Raw genomic sequence first — 23,339 nt, 5'->3', positions numbered from 1 at the left:
CCCAAACCGTCTTAAAGGTAGCTGTCAGGTTTCAGTTAATGGCGTTGACCCTTCCAAGAGTCACCCTTCACTCCCAATTACTTCAGATGCCTCTCCAGGGGAAAACACTGGAAGGATCTACCTTTCTCCGTGAACCCTAGATGAGCTGCACGGTTGGCTTAAACTAGACGCTTCACGCTTGGAAGGCTGCGGTGAGGTGAGATGAACCTGCATCTGCTGAAGATGACTGAGAGCCGATTGTGGAGCAACTGCCGGAATGGTGAGGGAATTCTTCCTCTTCACCTATGAAAAATGTGTATCTGATGTAGGGGCTTTTTAACCATGCTATCTCCAAGAAAAAGGAGCTTTTTGTAATTATAAACACATGGGCATTTCTACCCATTCCTAGGATGTAAATGAACTCTGTTTCCAGAAACCTGCCCATGCATTGTGAATGGTATCTAGAGTTTTGGAGAACTTCAAAAACCTCCTCCTAAGCAACTTACGACAAACATAAATACCATTAATAGAGTGAAAAATCAGTGTAAACTTCGTCAAGGGAGGGGGTCTGGAGGAAGAAAAGATCTTCTGTGCTACAAGGAGACATGAGAGGAGGAGAAGCTATTGATGAAGAAGCTAACACCAGGACCTGGTGGGCTGAATTGAGAGAGGGGATTAGAGCAGGGCCATCTCTTTTGTAACCATCACACTTTTATCCTGTGTGGGTTTTTCACCCCCCAGATACATTTTGTTCAGATTGTCTTGTGTTTCTTTTCAGTTCCAGAGAACAAATGAATTTATGGGCAAGAACAAAAAGGCTTTGGCAATGCTTTGGCATTTTCTGCCAATGCAGAAAATGTAAGGCAAATATTAAACAGTGTTAATAGAAGAGGAATTTCAAATACACAATCATTCATATTTGCACCAGGAATTTTGACCCCGCTCACAAACCATCGTGGGAGCTGTGTGCCCAAGCACAGGAATTGTCAGTGCTCCTGCATGGTGCCAGGAATAGTCGAATCCTGTTCTGACCGGTGATGGCTTCTCCAGCTATAAACCAAACTCTCAGCGGATCTGTTTGGATGTCAAATATAGGTTGGTTTAATTTAATTTACAAAACCAGACATGGTGCCTCTGTGACCTTCTAGGCAGGTAGATAAAAACACAATCAACAAAACCACTGTGATGCCAGCAATAACTCAACAAGTCATAAAGCACAGATAAAAGATGCCATCACCAAACAGTCTCTCCTCAAACTGCATGTTTTCCTCATTTATCTGTGTATTTGCAAAACATGACTATGAACAAGGTGCTGTTTTGCACCTTGGGACTCTTCCTGGGAAGGACCTGGTCCTCATGCAGAGCAGCCTGCAGGGTGGGTTGGCTGCAGGGTTGGATGGACTCTGACCACTGCTTCCACCTTGGTTGGCAGGAGGAAAGACACGATGCTCGCAGAGGAAAAGAAGAAGGATTTTTCTATGGTAGTTGTGTACTACACTGCTACCAATGTGAGAGGCAAGTCCGTCACTATTCTATGATGTGTGAGAGAGATAAACTAGTTGTGGGATCATCTGTGCTATGCAGGTCACATAACATCCAGGCTTGTGTTCTCTCCAGATGCGGACCACTCTATTTGCCTTAGCTGTTAGGTCTCCTCTCTCACATGACATGTCAGTCAGAAGCCCTGAGTGACCCAGTCAGAGGGGAGGACAATGAGATGGAGACTTGCAGAGCAGGAGGTTTTTTTCAGTCCACTCCATGCCCTGCAGTTTTGAATTTTACCTGCTCTTCCTGCCCAGGCGTGCACTCCTGCAGCCTGGAGAGCTGCACAGAGCCTGTCACCACCGAGTCCCTTGGTCCATGTGTGGAGGGTCACTGGAAGGCAGTGAAGACCTTTGGGTCTGGTGTCTGCTCGATGAGTCTTGTAAACAGATCAACGCTGCGTCTCTTCCCCCTTGCATCTCCCAAGGGCTGAACAGCTCCAGCTCATCCGAGAGGACAGCTGATATATCTATGGAGAAGGGGACACCTCTAGGAAAAGGTGACAGTCTGCCATCAAGACTGAAAAGGGAAGGGACAAGGGTACGTGCTGGTTCCCGGAATCAAATGCTGTGCATGGAACAATTGCTCTAGCACTTGACATTATTGCTCTGTACACAATAATTTACCTGGTGAATCAGAGAGTTCTGTCCTGAATCTGCAGCATGATAGACAGCTGTGCTGCAGAAGCATGCTCCAAATCTGCACAGGGGAAGAGCAGCGAGGCCAACGGAGGTGGTAAGACCAGCAGAGGGAGGAGAAAGAGAAAGGGTTGTTTTATGGTGCTGAGTCACACTGCTGCCCAGACGAGGTCTGAGAGCAGAGTGGGCAGGGTTAGAGCAGGCGCAGGAGTGATCCAGGAGAAATCTCATTGCTTTGGGCATCACCAGCCAGCAGGATCGCTACCTGCAAGCTCTGGGAGCTGAGCTGGCAAAACTTAAACAGAGATAGTGTGGAGGGGGGGGAAATCTTGCTGTTGACTCTCCAAAGAGGCCATAAAATTGAAGTTATGACAATAGTGAAGCGCAGCAGAGGGACAATGAGTTATGTCAATTCTCCACAACTGGAATTTGTATTGTGCTGGGAGTGTCATTTCTGCTGCATAAAATCAATATGGCATGTGAGATAAGGGATGTGAGATAAGGGCATGACAGGCAAACACAGATACATAACTGTTGCTTACGCCACTGTAGTACAGGTTTGTTAGTGACCTGCTGTGCTGTGCCTTTCTCATTTTAGCATGAGTTAATGAAAAAAGACTGAGGAGCAACGAAAATACTTGAAACACATTTTTACAGAGATGGTTTCATCTGTTGGACTAGATGGTTGCAATTGCATCATAACTAATTGAGGCTTTCTCAGCAGCTCTTTCAAGGCTGAGAGCTGTTGCTGGACAAGTTTTGTGCATAATAAAATGCATTCTGCATTTTATCCCATTTTAGGCATGTCCTGTACCAAGCCTGATTCCTACAATCATCCCTCATCCACACTAGCCTCGCTGAACTCGGTACCCTGTGCTGTTTGCATCAGCACCGTGCTGCTGCATGTTGTCTCAGCACCAGTGGGTGCTGTAGTGCCGGGTATATCCCGGCATCTGTTTCCCCTAATCAGCGGACTGTTTAAAGAGGTAAATGATGAAGGGCTGGAGCCGAACATGGAACAACCCGAGTGAAGCACCCCTCTCAGTTCAGCTCTGAAATTGTTTAGACCGAAGGGCTCTGCTGGCTGTGAAAGAGTTTCTGTCAAGTACTAATGCAAGGAAACACCAAAGAGTTTCTCAGAGTCAGGAGTCTGTACTTAAAGTGGTTCTTAATACAGTTTTGTCACATTGCTTTTAAGTGAGTTTGTGCAGTTTTTTTAAAACTGAAAGCTAAGTTTAGGTGCAGTCCTCGAGCCAAAGCCGTCATTTTGCCGTAGTTGGTGCAAATTATGCTGAGAGAAGTTAGTCGTACAGTTGGGTCTGAGAACTATATAAGCTTGTTAAAAGAAAGACGGTATTTTTGGTACATTGATGGTCCCGGCATCATCTGTGGCCCTCAAGTGGAATCTCTGAAATTCAGGTTGAGTCTTTAGAGCCCAGAAGGATCTCGGAGCTCCTCCTAGTGAGTTCACAGACTGTGGCTCAGAGATGGACTCACCTCAGGGAGGAGGGGGGCAGGCTGATGAGCAGCCAGTGCACAGCAGCCTTCGGTAAGGAAATTTTGGATCGAAGATGTGGGTTAAGTCCGGGCCATATTATGTGTTCAGCTAATTTGCTTGTAGTTTCTTTGGCAAGGACTTGGGGATGTGCACACGTGCATAGATTCACATATGCTTTCCATCTCCTCCTGTGTGGAAGCAGGCACTGCTTCTGTTTTTCCTGTGTAGGATCTGTGATCTATTCTGGTAGCGGCATAGTGCAGTACTCCCTCCAGTAAATATTCACAGATTTCCTTGTAAACTGATGCTTTTTCTTCTTTCCTCTCTCCTGTGTGGATACACAAAGGCATGTGTTGTACCTGCTTTACCCTGTGGGATCTACATAATCAGGTCCATGGGTTTTAATGGATTTCAACTCCCTTCTGTCCACGGACAGAGTTTCCTGTCTCATTTTGGGCAGGAAGAGCTGAGTCTTTTTTGGTCTGAGCATTCCTGCTTGCCTAGGCTTTGGGAAGAGTTCTCTGGCTATTTTCCTGTTTGATTTTTGTGTGTGTTTTGTTTTAAGCAGGACAGAGTGCATGTGTGTATGTAATCCATGTGCTCAATTAAGAGAGGCATCTGTTGGGTTTATTTCACATTGCCGAGGAAGGACTGCAAGCAGGGAGCATCTGCTCAGCTTTTTGTCAATGGCTTGTTTTTCATAATTTGCTCTACAGGGTGAATGTTTGGGGAGGGGGAGGTGGCTTTTTATTTCTGAGTTTCATCTTAGATTTATTTTTATGGTAGCCAGGGAAATTGGCTGGGATTTGAAAGTTAGTTTTGCTAAGAAAAGAAGTGAAGAGGGAGAAACAAAACCATCCGAAGTAAATAGTATTTATGTAACATTAATAATAAACTCAGAAGGACCCTTATAAACCATTATTTGCAATATTTTAATGACAAAGTAAAACCAGTTTGTTATGGTGTTTTTTTAATGCTAGTGGGGTTTTTTTTGTTTTGTGTTTTTCTAAAAACTAGCAAATTTTGGTTAGATTTTATTTTGGGTAAAGATGGGAAAGGCATCCAACACTAAGATGCTTTTTTGGCATTTTGTCAACAACATCAACAAAAAAAAGTCTGGTTTTAAAATAGAGCAGCAGTGGTTTCCTGTTCTTATAGTTTTTGCTTTTGTGCGTTCAGATGTTGGCTGTATTGCACCTAGCTGATTGAGTGACTGAGAGAGAGATTTAATTGTCTGTAAATGTATGTGCTTCAAAGGCTACTAAACCTGCTGGCAATGTTTTTCACAAGTGTGCTTTTTACACTTTTTTTGTGGATATGTCTTCCAAAAGGGCTGTGGAGGATAATGACTTTGTGATGCCCTGGGAGGACACGGCTGCTGGTGTAGCGTAGGAAACTCTGGAGGAGAAAGCCTGAAACTCCCCCTAATCCCACAAGTGAAAGACAAATCTTACCCCTCGTCATCAAACAAATAAGGATACGATCCTGCAAGTGTAGATGTAGATGCTGTGCAAGAGTAACCTGAGGGCACGATGTAGGTCTTGCTGAAAGTATTTAAAGAAATGGGATTAAAAAAGCATAGTAGTACTATCTTGTTCTGTAAGTGAATCCCAAGCCAGCACATTGATTAAGACACTTTGAAATGGTATTAAATCTTTATCTTCCATGACACAAGTTGTCACAGAAGAGGAAGAGTGAAGCGTTAATAAAAATAACTTTCCTGACAGTTCAGTCCCACTCCATAGCAAGAGAATATATATATAATTTAAATGTTATATATCACTATAAATATGTATAACTTTTCTGTCAGAAGAATGCCACTCAGCTGAACAACTTTGTTGACATCAGTTAACAGTATAACCCCTTCATAAAAAGCAGCCGACAGCAGTTGGCATGTAAAATGTGAGTGTAGGGCCGATGGCAGGGAGCAGGCAAACAAGCTTACTTCTGGGGCTTCAAGTAACCTTGGCTGTCACAGAATCATGGAACCTGAAGGGTAAAAGGACAAACCACAATAAACTTCGTAGTAGCAGGAAAGTATTTTCATTGCTTGAAAAAAAAAATAAAATTCAAACTTTGTCATCACATTAAAAACATTACATGAGAAGTAATAAACATATTTACACTTCTGTTTTGATTATAAATATACATTATATACAAAATAATGTTATAAAATGTAGAAAGTTCAGTGCTTCTGATTTTTTTTTTTAAATTACTGAAATACTAGTCTTCAAAATAAACTACAAACAGACAAACTAAACCCATATTATTGATTTCTGAAGGTCATCTTCAAAATGGTCCTACGTGGTCAGAGCAGAAGGTCAGTAGTGGACATTATGAAGGGGTCTTGCCTGCACAGTTCAAGGCAGTAGATGGGCTAGCCCAACACCAGGATTTACAAGGGCAGGAATATCGTTGTCCCACAGATAGCACGGTCCAGGTTTCTTCGAAGAGATCTTGTTTCCTCCCTCCTCATTCTGCCCCACCCCACGGTCTCATCCCATTAGTGTCACAGCACTTTCCACTGGGGTGTCCGGTATTACTGCAGTAAATATGTATATAAGAAAAGAGCTTCTGCACGCCTCTGGTTTCCAGGGGCAGGCTTCTCCTTTTCCGGGTAGCAGTGGGTGGGTATGAAAGAAACAGGACAAGCCTAGAACCTTCTAACTCTAATCTCCACCTGTTTTGGCAGAGGGCGTCTCAGTGGGTGCTTCGCTACTGGGCACTTGGAACCGGGCTGAAGGACAGGAGTTGGAGTTTTACAGCCAGATGGAGAAATGGGGGTGGGGGTGTGTGTCACACTGCTTCTTCTCCTTCAGAAAGTAACAGCTGCAATTTTGAGACTATTTGCAGTAGAAGGTGGCACCTAATTCAGAAACACGACATAAACCCCCAGATTTGTGTCAAAATAAGGCGGGGGGGGAGAGAATGAGGAAGGAGAAGAAAAAAGTAATGTCTATTCACAACCACTGGTAGTGCAAAGGGCATGAAAACAGCTGAGATGGCTCAGCACATAAAGGTTCTAGGAGCTGATTGATTTTAAACGCATTTGTAAGGCTTTAAATAGAGCTGGGATCACGCCTCCTCCTTATCAATAGGGAAGAAGCAGTACACATTCCTTATCACAACTCTTCCTTCTCCAATGTTTAAATCCACAAAAATCCTGTCCCATACTGTGGCTCGGGTCAATCAGTTCTCCAAAGCATCACCAAATGAGATGACACATAAATTTGGTCTTCCTCTTCCCTTCCTCCTCTCACCCTTTACACAGTCTCCAGCACATGCAGCAGGAGAGAGGAGACGCAAATAGCTGTGTAGCAGGAAGTATCAGCCACCAGTATCAGCCACCCCTGCCCAATACTGTTCAGGTAACTGCAAAAGGAGCAGTCAAGTCTCTGTTTGGGCTTGTTAGATTCTCTTGACACATTTTAGGCACTTTTAAACCCAGAAAAAAAAAAAATTGAGACCTCGTTTATACTGTATCCATTATCTGCATAGCAATGTGTCTTTCTTCACACCTTCCATGGCAACATCTGTGATAGTTAAGTGCCTCCTCATCTACCGGCACCTCCCACAACCAGAGTCCTGGAAAGCCAGGGGTCTGTCCATGAGGAACTGGCCTCAAATTCTTTTAAAAACAAATTAGAACTACAACATTTTTAACCCCTCTCTCTTCCCTCTGCCTCCCCTCTTCTATAGCCAATGAGATTTCTGGTATCAAACTTCAAATAAGGGCAGTAAGAACAAAAAGGTGTATTGCATCTTTCAGTAAATTCACAGTCTGTCCAGTTCACCCAGTTCCATCCTCCGCCTGAGAGCAGCAAGTTGCATGTAATTAAAAACAGTCCAATCCAGTTCTGAATTGTAAACAATGCAGCAGGAACGTCCATCTACTGGCATTACCAAATCTGAGGTGCAAATGGGCAGATCTTCAGTTTTATACCTGTCAGGATATAAAATAAGGAATGAGAAGGAAGCACAGCATACAGAGTACTGCAGGATTAACAAACTGAAATCCAAGTATGTCAAAACAACGCAATTCAAGCCAGACATTACTGCAGTTTAACTACCAGCGTTCAGTGGTTTTGGCTGGGTCCAGAGACGATGAATCACCAGCAAAAAAACAGTCGTCTGTATGACAAGTAGCCTCTCTACCTGGACTGAAGGGAAGAAAGCTCACCCATCTGGGGGCCTAACATTAGGTCTCTGTAAAAGCATATGGTATAGTTAAATAGCTTGTGTTCGGAAGCATTAGGCCTGAATGATGTGGAGAGAGGTTTCAGGGGCTGTCATTCTGAAAATAAAAACACTTCTGGAGATGCCTGATGTAAATCTCTGAGTCTAGCTTTGGTCAGCAAGATCTTCAAAGAAAGATACAGTATTTAGGTCAGTTAATGGGAATGAAGCATCTAGCTGTCATTTGTATCTTTGAAAATCCTTTCACTTAGTCTTAAACTTTTAATATTGTTGGTTGACTTGTGTTCCAGCTTGCCTCCAAGAGGATATCTGATATCCACCCTGGCAAGGGAGACAGAATCCTGCAGATCTGACTTCACAGATCACTGCTGTATGTCACAGCAAGCTTCTCCCTCCTGGAGTCTGAAACTAGTCCTAAAGATGGCTACACGGAAGAAGGCAGGTGTTGGTTAATGCCTTTGACTTCCATTGAGCCTTTTTCCAAAGGGTCAGTAATTCTTCAGGAACTGGTTGGTTCCTCAATAGCAGCTTTTTAAAGTCTTTTTATGCTAGGCCCTTCCTTTTTCATGTATCTGTCCTCTGACTTAATATAATATCAAAATCTAGACGTGCTTATCGATAACAGTGTTAACTTCTGTCAGAGAATATATAGCTGGAGCTTAAACTCCAAGAGTTGAAATTACCTTATTACAGACTTCCTAAATGGCTGTTACGTCTATCCACTAACACACTGAGGTACCTTCCACCTTCTGCTGGAAATCTATAGCTTTGCCTGTTTCCACAGGACTCAGACTATCCACTGTAGTCATGGGAAAAAAATGTGGCTTTATATCAGTGGGCCTATGAATGATTATTATTTCCATTTTTGCTGACTACATATTTCAGAGGAAATAATCCTACAATGTGCTGAATTTTTATGGGCTAATGTTCTGTGGTTTCAGCTCCCGCTGACTTATCTAAACTTGAAATCCCTGGTTTAATAAAATCAGAGCTGCTAATTTCTTTATTTTCCCCACCACGTGTTCTATGTGGGCCACAGAAGAGGAGAGGTGAATGCTGGGAAGCATCAGGATCCCTGGAAACGGAGTAACCTTCTCCGATGCAATTCTAAAGGCTCGTTTACCCCTTTACTTTGTGAATTCATGCCTGTCCACATGTGTGCTTACTTACCTCTGTGGCTATGATGCACTCATTCCTTTCTTCTGTTATCACAAAGACAGACTGGTACATTGAATCCCTCGGAGAGCATATCGCTGATATTCTACATTCCGGCTTTTCACTAAGGCAGGGCAGAGAGAAAAGAACGTTAGTTGACTACTAACAAGCCTGACTCTCAAAATCTACCATGAATATGGAAAGGTGGAATGAGATAGCTGTGAAGGTGTGGGAGGGAAGTGCAGAGGATGAAGTTGCACATGTTCTACGTGATGGCAGGACATTAGACTAGAAGAGTGGCAGTAAGGAATAGCTACCGTCTTCCTGTGCTTCTACCCTGTCCAACCTAACAGCGTGCTCATCAGATCCCTCAGCGTAATGGCTACAGGCAGATCCCAGACAAGACTTTCAGTACAAGTATCAGAAGACTGATGAGTCTTCTCTTTTTTACATTTTGAAAAAGAGTAGTTCTTTTTACTCTATCATTTTCAGTAAGCAGATATTTTTTCCCCCTTAATAAGCGGAATACTTATTTTTAATACTATATGCCTTAACTGTTGTTCCTCCACGATCTATTGAGCAAGGAAAGTCACTTTTTACCTTCACCACTGACCTAGCCACTCCCATGCCCCTTCACAATACCTGCATTAGCAGCACCCTGCACAAACACTCAATTTAATTGACTTAGGTAAGGCTACCGCTTGGCTGTGACACACATACTCCAGTATGAAAATTCCTGGCTTTGCTCTCATTTGTATGTTATCCTCTTGAGGTTTCTTTTTCCCCCATATTTTCTTATCTGCTTCTAGACTGGTATGAAGATGAGAGGCCTTAAGAAAGACTAGAAGGAAGACTGCATTCTCACCTGTGTAGCCGGAGGGGAGACTTTTCTCCTAAACACTTTTCGCTTTTGTAGTATTTATCTTCCTGTGTCCCTCTACTTGTCAGGTCTTTTACCAGATTGTAGTCCAGTTTATGATTCTTGGGTTTGTAGTTTGATTTCTCCAGTCCACAGTCCACTTCAAGGTCTTTATTTTTATTGGTGTTTTTGAGCTGGGAAGCTGGAATGAGATTGTCCTTCTGGAAGTCGGACAGGTTGTTCATCGTCTCCAAGTCCTGCTCTGGGTGCATCCTCATCTGCCTGATGACCATTGCTATCATGCAGAACAGTATGAGCAAAGCCACCAGCCCCACGCCCATGGATATAGCAATCCAGGGGACTGGTTTAGGAGGAAGCGTAACGGGCACTGAATAAACTGGCAATTCGCAACGGTTGCCCATGAAGCCAGAAGGACAGTAGCAGACAAAGTTGGCACTATAAAGCCCGCTGTAGCATGTGCCTCCATTCTCACATGGCCCAGAAGCACATTCGTCTCTGGTTTTGATGTCACAGTTCCTGCCACTGTAGCCTGGCAAGCAAGTGCAGGTGTAATCGTTGATCAGGTCATGACAAGTTCCCCCATTGGAACATGGGTTTCTGGCACAATCATTGATGTTTATCTCACATTTCTGACCAGAGAAACCAGCCCGACAACGACACACACGAATCTGACCAAGGTAAAAGCAATTACCATCTGAGGGAAAAAAAGTGAAAAAAAAAAAAAAAAATTAGTCTGCAATGCACTTCACTCAGAAACCTAGACTCCTCCCCGGTTAGCATTTTATACTATCTCAAGAAGAGGGAGGTTATCTTACAAAACAACTGCACATCTAAAAGTTCCTTCTAGTTCACCTAATTGTATCACCACGCCTTACACATATGCCCCTTCTAAATAGGTAATAAAGTCAATTTAATTTACTTAATTCTGTCATCTTCCCCATCACAGGATAAACCTTGCGCACTGTTTCATTGCATAGAAAATGCCAGTGAAATCTCCCCCCCCCCACCTCAGCAAGAGACTAAAATTAGAGTAGAGGCAGAATACACTGGGGGAGAGGAACTAATGTATTAGAGGAAGAGTAGAGGTCAGATTGGATTTCTATCACTTCTGCACTGAAAAGCACAAATGAGTCAGAGAGAGGAGATTTTTTGATAAAAAGACTCACCATTTGCACAGGGGTTGCTTGTGCACCTGTCTACTTTTTTCTCACAGTTTGAGCCTGTGAAGCCGAAAGGGCAAACGCAAGTGTAGCTGGCCCCTTGTTCTTTTTCCAAGCACGTGCCGCCGTTAAAGCACGGAGAATCTATACACGTCAGAGCGCTGTGCTCACAGTGAGTGCCGTAGTAGCCAGGGGGGCACAGGCAGTGATAACCATTCTCCATATCCTGCAAAACACAACGTTAGACCGCTGTTATTTGATGGCACCATGGGATAGCTGCTCGCACGCTTATTTTTGGTCGGCAGCGAGCGCTGTTCGGTCCCTTCTCATCCACGCTCGGATGCGGCAAAAGCGACATTTGGAGTGTAAATAACTGCAGGCTGGACTGTGAGGGATAGAGCTGTGAATCGGCTGTACTCGGTGTGCAGGAGTAATCATGCAGCTACGCCAGCAGAGCAGATGCCGTTGTAGGGAGCCTACCAGCAGCTAGACAAAAACATTACTAACACCACTACTGTCTAATGGGATCCCCAAGGTCCTCCCAGAGCAGAATGGCATGTGTCGACCTACACAGCTGTGACCAGGCCATTTATCCTGGGCGTGAGAGCCCTTTTTTTCTTTACAAGGGCTTACGTTGCTTTGCCATGCGTAAGTGCCACCACTTGGATCACAATAAAACTGTTTCCTCTTTCCACATGCTGTATGTCCAAGGCCTTGGGAGAAGAGAGCTAGGCTCTTGTGCCATCAGCTTTAATCTAAACATGCATCAGATTACATTTGATATCTATAATCGATCAGTCTTTATCAACAGGTAGAATCAATCGTTGACTGGGGCTGAAAACGCACTGAAACACTAGACTGCAGGAAACTAAAAATGCAGAACCCTGTTTCACAGAAAGTGTTTCAGCTGATTGCCCTCGCATTGTCTGACACTAGGCTCCCATGGCAAAAAAGCAGAAGTTTTCTTTTATTTGCTATTAAAATACTGATTTAGCACATTTCTGTATGAACCTTGCTTTGAGAAGCTTGTTTTTTACAGATCTGCTCCCTCACCGACCTTGGATCTTGCCAAGCTCTCATAATGGGTGCCACAGAAACCTAAGGATCAGTTGACTGGTTCTAATCTAGATGATACATCTCCTCCTGTAACAGACTTCCTCCCCCGACACCTCTCGGGAAGGGTTCAGTATGATAGTTGTGAGCGTCAGTAATGAACCTGTGTGCTATCGAATTCCCATTATGTTGTTACAGAACCATTTCTGAAAAGGTATCCTGCTTCACACAAAGACTTTACATTTAAAATGCCCTTACCGTACAACTACCGCCATTCCTACAGGGATTGCTGTCACACTCGCTGATCTCATGTTCGCAGTCAACACCGGTAAAGCCAGGTTTGCATGAACACGTATAGCTGCCCTGGCCAGTGTTCATGCAAGTCGCTCCATTTTTGCATGGTCTGTGGTGAGTGCAGTAGTTCAGATCTGCAAAGATACCCGGAGTTAGAAAAGACATCTTTGACAGCTGGGAAAAGACATTCATACAAAAGCACTTTAGTCAACAAAAAGAGACAGAATTTTCAGTGAAGTATTTTAATTGTGCTATCAATAGGATTATTGAAGATGGCTATCCAGGTTATTATCAGTAATAATTAGATGTTTCAGATTATCATCGACTTTAGGTATTTCTCTATTTCCATCACTGTCATACGTGAGCTCTGAATTTTGAGAGACCTGGCAAAAATTTAACTTTCTTAGTGCTTTGGTATAGTCTCCTTTTTTTGTGTGCATAAACCCGTTAGCCGCAACGGGATTTAGATGCCAAGTTGGAAAACGTACTTTGTAAGTGTGTGTTCTCTGAAAAACATGCCACAGCACTATAGCCACTTTGTGTGCAACACCTCACATACTAAAACGGCGAGCCCCATCTTTCAGAGGTGTGCTCCAAGGCACATTCTGGGGAGGCAGGGAGGAAATAAAGATGTTTTGGCTTGGAGATTTAAACAAACACTAGAAATCTTCTATTGTTTATTTACCGTTCTCTCTTGTTATGAATGTTAGTAGTTTAAACTGTCTAAACGCTCTGCCAAGCTTGATGGTCTTTTTTTTTTTTTTTGTTCATTTAGAGACAGAGGTTAAGCACACAAGTTCATAGGACACAAGTAGAAAGTCTTTATTGTCTCTATAAATACCATAGAGTAATTGGAATACAACTGGTTAATAGATAACCACAAGCAGAAAAAAATCGGCAACTTCACTTTTCCTGCTTAGTTCAGACTTTGCTACCTTAATCCTATAACTGTCTTGAAAACACTTAGCTTGCTTCGAGCACTTAATGATCTCAGTGCCAGCAGTGCATATATGGCCTTGAGGACATGACTGCTCAGCTGGCTACGGTTCAGTGATTCAGTGGGTTGAATAGGTGGAAGTGGTCTGGTGTACCTTAAAATGGAACCTGTACTTTTCATTCTTGCTTACATGATTTTTCTCTCATGCTCCAGACTTATCACATGAGTTAACTTCCTTGTATGCAAAATAAGGAAGGCCCAAATGATGGTGTTTACCGCTGCTGGAAACTGTTTAGTAAATTGTTAAAGTTGTGCAGGGAATAAGTTAAACTTAGCTTGAGCAGGCAGAAAACTTGTCTGTTCAACACGCATCCAGGTTGCTGGGTTTTTTCCCTAAGAGAAAAACTTTTTATTTTTTTCCAAGAGAAAAACTGCAGCTACCAGAAAGGTTTGCTTGTTTTCAAACAAAACTACTACAAATACAAGAATTGGTATCTAAGGCAGCGGTGGTACAAGATGATGCATGTGAACGTGTACCTTCCATGAGGAAAGTTAGTTCTAGATCCAATGAGTCAGATTCCTTAGTCCGGTACTGAGAAGTACCCAGTCTAGAGCCATAAGCACAACCTTCAGAACTAACCTTGATCACAAAAGAGGCCACCCCATCCTTCATCACATATGCACTGCCATTGTGTTTTACAAGTCCCGTGGCGGCAGCCTATATGGGGGATGCATTCATCACAGTAGCGGCCTTGCCAACCGGGACGGCAGCTAAAAGAAAAGTCAAATTAAAACATTAATGACATGGAAAAGAGTTTAAGTTTCTGTTACAAGGTGACATTTTAACTGAAGTTCAGATTGCAATTGCCATCTACTCACATGCACTCTCCAGGCTTGTTGCAGTATCCATTCTGTTCAGTACATCCAGACAGACAGATGGCTGTAAAGAGAACATGAAAAAGCAGAAATGTTTAGGTAAATACACACAGCACTACAGAATACACTTTAAAAAGGGCAAATGCCAAATTTTAAAAAACACTTTGAAAAACAGTTTTTCACTTTCAAAGCTTTGTTTTAAAAATTCTCGGTACGGGGAGTTCTGGAGCAGGAGGAAGTGAATGAGGAGAGCCAACGTTTGACAAGTTGTCCTTTAGTTTTTCTGTTTATACAACAAACATGAACTCTTGCAACTCTTGCTAGAAAAGGAGCAAGAGGAGGTGGCTTTGGCTTGTGTTAATGAAAGACAGAAAAAACGCAGCAGGACCCCGAGCTCACCATAAAGATTCCCACTACTACACCGCAACACCTGTCTCATTCTCCTCTGGCAGCGGGAACGGTGGAAGCATTTGTGTGGGCAAGCTGCTAGCATTTTAGCTTGGAATAGATATCGCTGATTCAGGGATATCAGCCAAGATCCTTTCTCTGCTAGCTCACTCTTTGCTGCTAACGCTCGCAGAGGTGAACCGCAGTGTTGCTGGTTGCAGCCAAAGGGAGCAAAGTCCTCAGCATGCAGCTTTCTCTCTCTGGGCAGGAAAGGTCAGCATGAAAACACGGCCCCAGGTGCCTACTGGGTAAATGCGCACAACGCTCCGTTACAGCCTTGTCGAAGCCAACGTATTTTAAGGACTGATCGCAAAGACGCCTTCAACAAGGGTCGGGCCAGCTTGGTGGAACTGGACAAGGGCATGTTTTTGGGACCCAGGTCCCTTCATCAAATAATCTGATGCTTTGGGGGGGGGCTGTGTTTCCTCAAAGGCCTCTTGGGCATCGCCCCTAGCCCACGCCAACACCCACGTAGCGTGGACCAGGGCCTAGGGAAGTCCAAGCGGGGCCATGTTCCTCAACGCGCCGAGGCCTCCATGAGCTCTGCAGGCCCCGCCTGATGCCCACGAAGGCCCCAGGTCCGTCCCCGGGGGCACTTACGCTCGGTGCAGTACTCGCCGGTCCAGCCGGGCAGGCAGGCCAGGCTGCCGTCCGCCTCGCAGACGTAGTGTCCGAAACGGTCGTCGCGGCGTTTGCAGAGGCGGGAGCAGCTTTCGCCGTAGTAGTTCTCGCTGCAGACCACGCGGTAGGAGTAGCGCAGCTGGGTCAGCGGGCCGCTCTGCACGTCCTGCGACCAGTCCTCGCCCACCGCCAACGACCGCTGGATCGACATCTGGCTGATCAGCCAGTCCTCCGAGGGCGGCCGGGAGCCTGCGGGACAGCGGGACCCCACACCCGTGTCAGCGGCCGCCGGACACCGCCTGCAAGGTCCCCCCGCCACCGCCATGACAGCCACCCGCCCCGAGCGATGGGGAACCCCTGCCCGGCCGCAGGGGAGCGGAGCGGGGTCCCGCTCCCATATATATAATATATATACACCCGTGTGTGTATAGAGATATGTACGTGGGTAAGGGTACGCCCCGCACGCAGAGCGGGAGCGCGAGCGCCGGCCGAGGGGGGCTCAGCGGAGGGGCCTTTGCAAGCGAGGGCCGCCGTGAAATATCCTTTTCCTCTCCGCTCGGAAAAACATCCCAAAGCCATTATTCCTTTCCAAAGGGCGGAATTCGAGCAAGGTGTAAAATACAGGAAAAGGCGGCCGGGGCTCGCTGGCAGCCTCCCGGCTTTCTCACCGCAGCCCGCCTCGCTTTCCCACGCCAAAAATAAACCGGAGGAAACGCAATTGTGTTGGAGATTAGGGCCGGGGCAGAATCAAAGCGGCCCCTGATGGATATCGTTGGGGGACCGGCTCCCGACACTGGGAGAAAGCCTGCCCGGGGGTTAGATGGTATAAACAGCTGAGCCGGGGGTGCCGTTAACCGCTTCGGGATTGGGGGGGCGCGAAACGGGAAGGGGGGGGGGGGGGGGGTGTCGCGCCAGAGGGGCTCTCCCGCCGCCCCGCGGGCTCCCCCTGGCGGCGGCGGCGCGCGCGGCCGTAGTCACCTTCCGGCAGGTAGTTGGCGGGCGCGTGCCAGGCCTGGATGATGAGGGAGAAGGTGCCCTGCGGGAAGGGGGGGGGGGGAAAGGGGAAAAGGAGGGGAAAAGGGGGAGAAACCAGCGTCAGTCCAGCGCCCCGGCACCCGCCCCGCTCCCCTGCCACTCCCCTGCCACACCCTGCCCCGCCCCTGCCACACCCTGCCCTGCCGCCCGCCACCGGCCCCTCTCCCCGCGGCTACGCGCTCACACCCCCCCCCCCTCACCCCCCCTTCGCTTTTATTGCTCTTAATAACATTTATTCTCCCAGGTGCTTCAGGGCTGGATGCGCTTTTTCATCGCCTTTCTTTTTTTTTTTTTTTTTTTTTTTAATTTTTAAAGGAAGTTCCTAAACTAAGTCTCCCGGCGAAAGCAGCGTGTTTACGTGAGGGCCGGGCAGCGCCCTGCGGCCGCCCTGCCCCCGCCGCCCTCCTGCCCCGCCATCGCCACCGGGATTAAAGCGGGATCTCACCGGCCACGTGAAGTTAAAGGGCAACTTAATGGGGCTGTCAAATCTCTCCGTATCCTTGATGCTGAAGGAGTTTATTCCCAGAACCGGGGTGATGATGCTGCCGAAAGTGCAGGAGCCCGGGGAGACCACTGCCTGAAAATGCTTCAAGCACACGCGAAAGAAGGTCCTGCAGTGAGGGGAGCAGGGCTTCCCGCTGGCCAGGGACCCGTGGCTGTTCACGAATTCGTGCAGCTCCAGCTGGAAGACGCCAGAGCCGGACACCCTCTGCACAAAGGGGAGACACACAAAATAGCCAAATCAGACCTTACCCCGGCTTTGCCATGCAAACTTGCTTCCATCACCCACTTTACATTTCGCGAACCCTTTTTTTTTTTTTTTTTTTTTCGGTGTGCGATTACCTGCTGCAAAATCATTAACAGAAACGTCAAGCCAAAGATGCGCAAGGCTGTCATTCTTGTGTTATTCAAGCTTCCCAGTTCTTAGTGGGCTTAATTTTCCTCCTGTATTCCTCAAATGGTCCAAAGCAAGCTCTTCTGGGTCGAGGGAGAAAAGAGAGGCGTCACGGCGATCCTCCTGGAGCAACCTGCTCTTCCAAATATTCCCCGAGCACCAGCAGAAATCGGAAGGTAAAATCCAGGTGTCGATCCGTTCTGGGAATTAATCCTGCAGCCAACCGCCGACCTCTGATCGCTGTCGTCGCCTTTATAAACTCCAAAGCCGGGTGGGTTTGGTGAGAGACGCGGAGGGGAGTGCTTAGTGTGGAACCGCTCCTCCTTTAACCGGTGCTAACAGCGCTCAGTAAATGGAAAACTTGCTTCCCTTCGAGCTGTTTATATAGTTGCCTCGCATCCTCGCAAGCTCATTATGTAAACTGTCAGTCAGACTCACGGACGATCCCTCCCCTTTTCCATCTTTCCTTTCTGGAAAAAAAAAAAAAAAAAAAAGAGCCAAATGTTGCGGAGAGCCCTCATATCCAGAATTAATACCCTGCCGCCGCTGCCGCGCTGCCCGCCGAGGAGCCGAGCTGATTACGAACAAGCCCAGCATCTGTTGAGATATTTACGGCGCTCGCTCGGGGAGAGTTCCCTCGAAAATCCACAGAGCAGCTTTCCACAGCGCCCCGACAATAGGGGAGGGAATGTTTAAAAAGCACCGTTCTTAGTTTGTTTGTTTGTTTGTTTGTTTGTCTGCTTCTTTACCCCCCTCCCCGACCTCCACGGGTGCGTGTGTGTGTGTCCCCCCCCTCTCACCCGTTTCCCGGGGCGGCGGGACGGGGCCGGCGGGCAGGAGTTGCCCTGCCCGGCGAGAAAATAAAACTAAAAGTAAAAGGGTGCCTCGGACACCCGGGACGGCCCCGCCGCCGGCTCCGGGGAGCAGCGGCTCCCTCCGGGGACAACCGTGCCGCAGCCCCGGCGTTATTCTCCGCCGCGGGTAACGGCGGTGCCCCGAACCCCACCGCGGACGGGGGGCGAGCGGGGGCAGGGAGGCGGCCACGTCGGGGGCTTGCAGGCTCTCTGTCGCCCTCCCGAGATGGGGGTGGCCCACGTCGGCGGCGGGGACGGAGCGCGGCTTTGCTGCTGCTGCCGCCCCGGCCCCCACAAACCCGGGCAAGGGGGAGACCCGGGGGCTTGCAGGCGGGGGGGGGCTCGCCGAGGTGCCGGGCAGCGGTCTGGCGTGTGCCAGCAAAGCCCTTGGCCTGATTGCAGCCTGCGCTTATTGTTGGGTCGCGTGTCCCTCATTAAAGCCAAGCACAGAGAAGGCCTTTCATGTGGCTTTTTATTTCAGCTTGTTAAATGGATGGGAGGCCGGAGGGGGGGTGCGGGGTTGGGGGGGGGGGAAGGGAGAGATAAACCTTCAGCTGTATGATAATGAGGTCTTGCCACCTTTATGCCAGCGCCCGGCTCGCAAGGCTGCGGACCTTTCCGGCGTGGATCACCTGGGGAGCAGCGCCCTGCAAGTCGCCCTTCAACCTCTGTGCTCGCCCAAAGGGTCGTTCCTTGCGGCGTTAACTCCTCAGTCCAGCCTAATTTTTTTTTTTTTTTTTTTTTGGGGGGGGGGGGCGGAATAAAGAAGGAAAACCGGGGATCTGGCTTGTTTGGAGGCGAGGCAGCGTGGGCAGGGCGCACCCCGGCTCAACTTCCCCGGCGTCCCCCTACATTTCCACACAAACGGCGGCTTTTCCTGGAAGGCAGCTTTGGGCCGGGATGGGGTTAGGGGTTAAGGCCCGTGGGGGGGGGGGCACGGCGTGGCCCCCGCGGAGCAATAGCTCAGCTTCCCGCGGGGAAAAGCCACGGACACAGCCGCCGCCGCGAACGGTGCCATGGCACCAGCGCCCGTGGGTGTGCGCGGGTTCGGGAGCAGGCCAGGAATCGGGGGCGCCGCCAAAGGGGGATTAAAACTTCCCCTGGTCCCCGCTGTGCCCGGGAAAGCCAGAGCCGGGATGGGGCGGGGGGCACAAGCGCTGCCGATGTCGGGGAGCTGCGCCCGGGGCAGGGCGCCCTCGGCTTGGCCCCGTCCGGAGCGGCCCGGCTGTCGCCTGGGGGGTGCGTGTTCGCGCGTGTACGTGGCCTCGGTGGGCACGGCCGGGAGCCGTGTCCGTGATGGAGATAAACCGCAAGGCAGAGGCACAGGCGAGGAGCTCTTTTGTCTCGGCCTCGTAAACAAGTGGGAAGGAGGAATGTGTCGCCGCTGATGAACTCGGAATTTTGCAGCGATCCGTCCGGCCAGATCCCGGCTTTACCAGCAGCAGCGTCAACTGTCAAAATCAAATCTGATGCTAATAGCTTCGGTACTAAATAAAATGAGAGGCCAGATAACATCAGTGCTTGATAAATGGTAATGAGTGTCTAACCTAGGGGAACAGAAGGGCTGTGGGGCTCTTTAATTCAGTATTGAAAGGCTAGCTGGGTACTGCAGGCTCTAGCAGATGTTAGTATGTGTGTGTTTTGATTTTTGACTTGTATTGGACGTTTATTAGGCTAACCAGAGCCACCCCACGCATGGCCACTTGGTCCAGGCACCATCTGGCACAAGCAGGGCGGCGTGCAAGAATAGGCCCTCGCTTTGGTGCCGAGGATCCACGGGCAGCATCTACCATATGGACCCGGAGCTAATGTAGGTTAAAGCAAGACAAGCTGATCTCTGCTTTTCACAGCTCCGCCAAACCTCTCTGCCATCCTGGTGGCGAGCACCTTGGTGGCTGGGGAAGCGCTTTCACCTCTGCCTTCCCCCCCAAATCTGGCGAGAGGGGTGCAGGCCCCCCAAGCGCTCCCCGGCCCACTCAGCACCCCTTGGGCGGCCGCTATTTTTCGAGTCAAACTTTGCACCTAGTTTTTGCTTGGTCTCGGCAGGAGCAGAAGTGGCTCCAGCTCCCCACATGTTGTCGTCGTCCATCCTTCTCCCCCCCTCTCCCACCCAAATATTTTCAGAAGCTCGAGTGAGTGGTGCAAAACAGAGGTAAAAATCCTCCTCGAAACTTCAGGGCATTATTTTGACTGCCGTTATAAAAAGAGCCCGTAATAAAATAATAACCGGGGAATATAATAAGCCACCTGCTGCATGTTGACACACACGAACTCGGAGTTCAGATTAAAAAAAAAAAAAAAAAAAGAAAGTTGCATTAATAGCATCGAACAGCTGAGCCTGAAAGTCGACGGAGAGCAGAGTAGAAGCGCAGCTCCTGCAAACTGCGCCCCGTCCCCGACGCGCCATCCCGGGTCACTTTGGAGCGACAGCGCAGCCACCTCCCGCAGGAGCCCCGGCTGGTTTCGGGGGGTTCATGCCCTGGGGCGGGGGCAGCCGAGCCCGCAGAGCCCCTGACTTTGCCGAGGGTTGGCGGTGGGGTGCCCGCAGCTCCCGCCGGGGTGCCGGGCAGTGCGCGGTGTATCCCCGGCTCCCCGGACCTTCCACCCCCTGCCCCCCATCTTTGCAGCTCGTTTACCCGAGGGCAGGGGCCTTCCTTCTACACCCCCCCCCCCCTCTTTCGCGCCCCATTTGCTGCCGGTTTATCTCCAGGCTGGCCCGGCTCAGCATACGCGTGGCCAGGCCAAACGCATCTCGCTAACGAGACAACGTTAATTAATTCCGGGCGGGTGAAAGTTGCCAGCCTGCCCAAGCCTCGCCTCCCGCCGAGCCCCCGTGCCAGGCTGCCCTCCGTTCCCGGGGCCGCGGGGGGAGCGTCCAGGGCTCCTTCCCCCCCCCCCCCCCCCCCCCCCCGAGATGTGCCCGAGCCCCCCACGGCTCCTTCCTGCCACCCGTGTCCCGCTGCTCTCGGGCTGCGGGGAGGGGGAGGTGGGGGGGGGCTGCGAAGGGCTCGGTGTGGCCCGCACAGACCCAGCCCGGAGCGCTTGCATCGCGCCCCCCGCCATCAGCCCCCCTTTTCTCTCTTTCTGACAGCTCCGTATTTTCGCACCTGCCCGCCCGACCCACGGGGGAAGTTCCTTTCCCGCGGGGGTGGGTCTGTGCGTCAGGGGCTCCCGGTAACGTCGTGGCCACCGGGGGCTTCCTACGGGGCTTCTGCCGGGCTGCTTTCCAGGTCCGGCAGGTCCGGAGCAGCAGTGCTGGTGCCCTGCTTGGCGCTCCGGCCACGCCGTGGTGCCACGCGGGATTTTTTGGAAGGGGACCCGCCGGAGCTGGAGGCTGCCCCTGCCCCCCCCCTCGCTGTGCCGGGTGCCCCAGGCTGTCCCCTAAGGCAGCACGAAGCCCCAACCAGGCTGGCCTGGCTTCCCGGCCTGCTGAAGCTGGCCTGGGGGGGTGTCCCTTCTCTTCCTCACCCTCCGAACGTGGGGGGAAGCCCCCGCGGGCCCAGCCCTCCCCTGTGCCGTGGGGAGCGGTGCGGATGCCCGGGCCCCCGCGGGGGGCATCCCCACTCCCGCCCCGCACTCCCATCCGCCTCCTCTTTCTCCGCACGCCGCGGATCGGGGCGGGGGGGCCCCTCCGTGCCCCGCAGCCGTCTTTCCCAGGGACGCGGCCCCCCTTTCCCCTCGGGACCGCGGGCTGCGGGACGACGAGAAACCCCTCGCCAAGGGGCCGCTCGCCAAACCCAGAGCCCCGCGGGCTGCTCCGCGCTTCGTCAGATTCGTCGTGAGGGTTTTGCCGGTACGCGCTGGGTGTTTTATTATGCACCTTGCGCGCCCTTCTCGGTGGCGCTTCTGCGTTTTGGGGCTGGTCGCCTGTTTGATCCCTTAGTTAGCCGCTGGCCCGTTTATTCAGTGCTCGCCAGCCCTTTCACGTGCACAGCCCCACTTTGAGAGCCGGATTCCCCGACGGCTTTTAAAGCCCTTAGCTAGAAAGTTGCGCATCTGTTGGCGCTGACACCCGCCGAGAGCCTCTAAATAAAAAAAATTTAAAAAATTTTAAAAAGGAAAAGAAAAAGAAAAGAAAGAAAATTAAAAGAAAGGGAAAGAGAGGAAGGGGAAAGGAAAGATGGAAAGGGAAAGAGAAAAGAGAGGAAAAGAAAAGAAAAGAAAAGAAAAGAAAAGAAAAGAAAAGAAAAGAAAAGAAAAGAAAAGAAAAGAAAAGAAAAGAAAAGAAAAGAAAAGAAAAGAAAAGAAAGAAAGAAAGAAAGAAAAGGAAAGGAAAGGAAAGGAAAGGAAAGGAAAGGAAAGGAAAGGAAAGGAAAGGAAAGGAAAGGAAAAGAAAGGAAAATGAAAGATAAAAGAGAAAAGAAAAGAAAAGAAAAGAAAAGAAAAGAAAAGAAAAGAAAAGAAAAGAAAAGAAAAGAAAAGAAAAGAAAAGAAAAGAAAAGAAAAGAAATCCCCCTTGCTTGTTTTGTTTCTGCCTAAATGTCCATAGCGCGGAGCATCCCTCCAGGGAGCGCCGCTCCGAGGGGTGTTAATGTGGTCGATTTGGGGTACAAATGTTTGGAAATGTTTCCCGATTTGCACAGAAGGAGGGGGGATTTGCAAACTGTTGCTGCCACATGGCTCCTCCAGCCTGCCCATTCTCATTGTAATGAGCCCGGCGCGTGCCTCATCATCTGCCGCGCGGGCGCTCGCCACGGGCCGCCCGGCCACGCCGCGGGACAACCGCGGCCGCCCCGCCGCCCCCCGCGCAGCGCCACGCACCCGCGCGGCGCCGGGACCCCGCGGCGGCGGCGCACGGAGCGCGGGGAGACCGCGGGCGGTGTGTCCCCCCGCGCCGCCTTCGCCCCCCCCCCCGCCGGCGGCCGGGCCGGGCTGCGCCCCCCACCCCCCGCTCCCCCTTCACCCTTTGTCGCTCCGCGCACAGCCCATAAAAATAAGAACATTTCTATTAAAGGCTATAACGATCACTATTGAGCCTCTCGCTACAAATCGATGGCTTCTTTTCCATACAAATGCCTGCTTACGCCTTTATGTTCTCCATCTGTTTGTAGCTAACACCTGCCATTCAATAAATCGATTTGGCCATTTAATGTAACAGCTTCCCGGGACATTTCTTCATGCCAGATGCCACAGCAGCTCCAAACCTCAGCGCCCCACCAGCACAGCCGCCCAGCCTGGGGCTTTGCCGCGGCGGAAACCCACTGCCAGGGCACGCAGTGGAGCTGGGAAGTAAAGAAAACGTTTAAAAGTCCTTTTATTTAAAAAAAAAAAAAAAAAT

General features: G+C 49.4%; 1 protein-coding gene across 2 annotated transcripts; it reads right to left on the bottom strand.

The window, feature by feature from the left end:
- Positions 1–5,681: 5,681 nt before the first annotated feature.
- DLL4 (delta like canonical Notch ligand 4) lies at positions 5,682–18,207 on the bottom strand. 2 transcript variants are annotated; one of them, XM_074909538.1, is made up of 11 exons: positions 17,156–18,207; positions 16,758–17,021; positions 16,256–16,313; positions 15,257–15,526; positions 14,213–14,273; positions 13,974–14,104; positions 12,361–12,530; positions 11,056–11,275; positions 9,875–10,583; positions 9,025–9,133; positions 5,682–7,600 (listed from the first exon to the last, which is right to left on the bottom strand). In XM_074909538.1, the coding sequence occupies exons 1-11, from the start codon at positions 17,207–17,209 to the stop codon at positions 7,595–7,597; spliced, it is 2,052 nt and encodes a 683-aa protein (XP_074765639.1). In that variant the 5' UTR covers positions 17,210–18,207; the 3' UTR covers positions 5,682–7,594. The 2 variants fall into 2 exon arrangements, with proteins under 2 accessions (XP_074765639.1, XP_074765638.1); XM_074909537.1 differs by lacking the exon at positions 5,682–7,600 and having other exon boundaries at positions 8,995–9,133.
- Between the last annotated feature and the right edge of the window lie 5,132 nt (positions 18,208–23,339).

The sequence above is a fragment of the Athene noctua genome, chromosome 6 (assembly GCF_965140245.1).
Source record: "Athene noctua chromosome 6, bAthNoc1.hap1.1, whole genome shotgun sequence".
Lineage (NCBI taxonomy): Eukaryota > Metazoa > Chordata > Aves > Strigiformes > Strigidae > Athene > Athene noctua.
This window is presented reverse-complemented; position numbering and strand designations above follow the sequence as displayed.

What these genes read in the sequence shown, in the direction of transcription:
- DLL4 (XM_074909537.1), bottom strand. Translation starts at nt 17,209, where the DNA reads ATGACAGCCTTGCGCATCTTTGGCTTGACGTTTCTGTTAATGATTTTG. An exon ending in TGTTAATGATTTTGCAGCAG is followed by an intron (nt 17,022 to 17,155) that starts GTAATCGCACAC and finishes CCCTTTGTGCAG; the next exon opens with AGGGTGTCCGGCTCTGGCGT. An exon ending in GGAATGGCGGTAGTTGTACG is followed by an intron (nt 11,276 to 12,360) that starts GTAAGGGCATTT and finishes TGTGTTTTGCAG; the next exon opens with GATATGGAGAATGGTTATCA.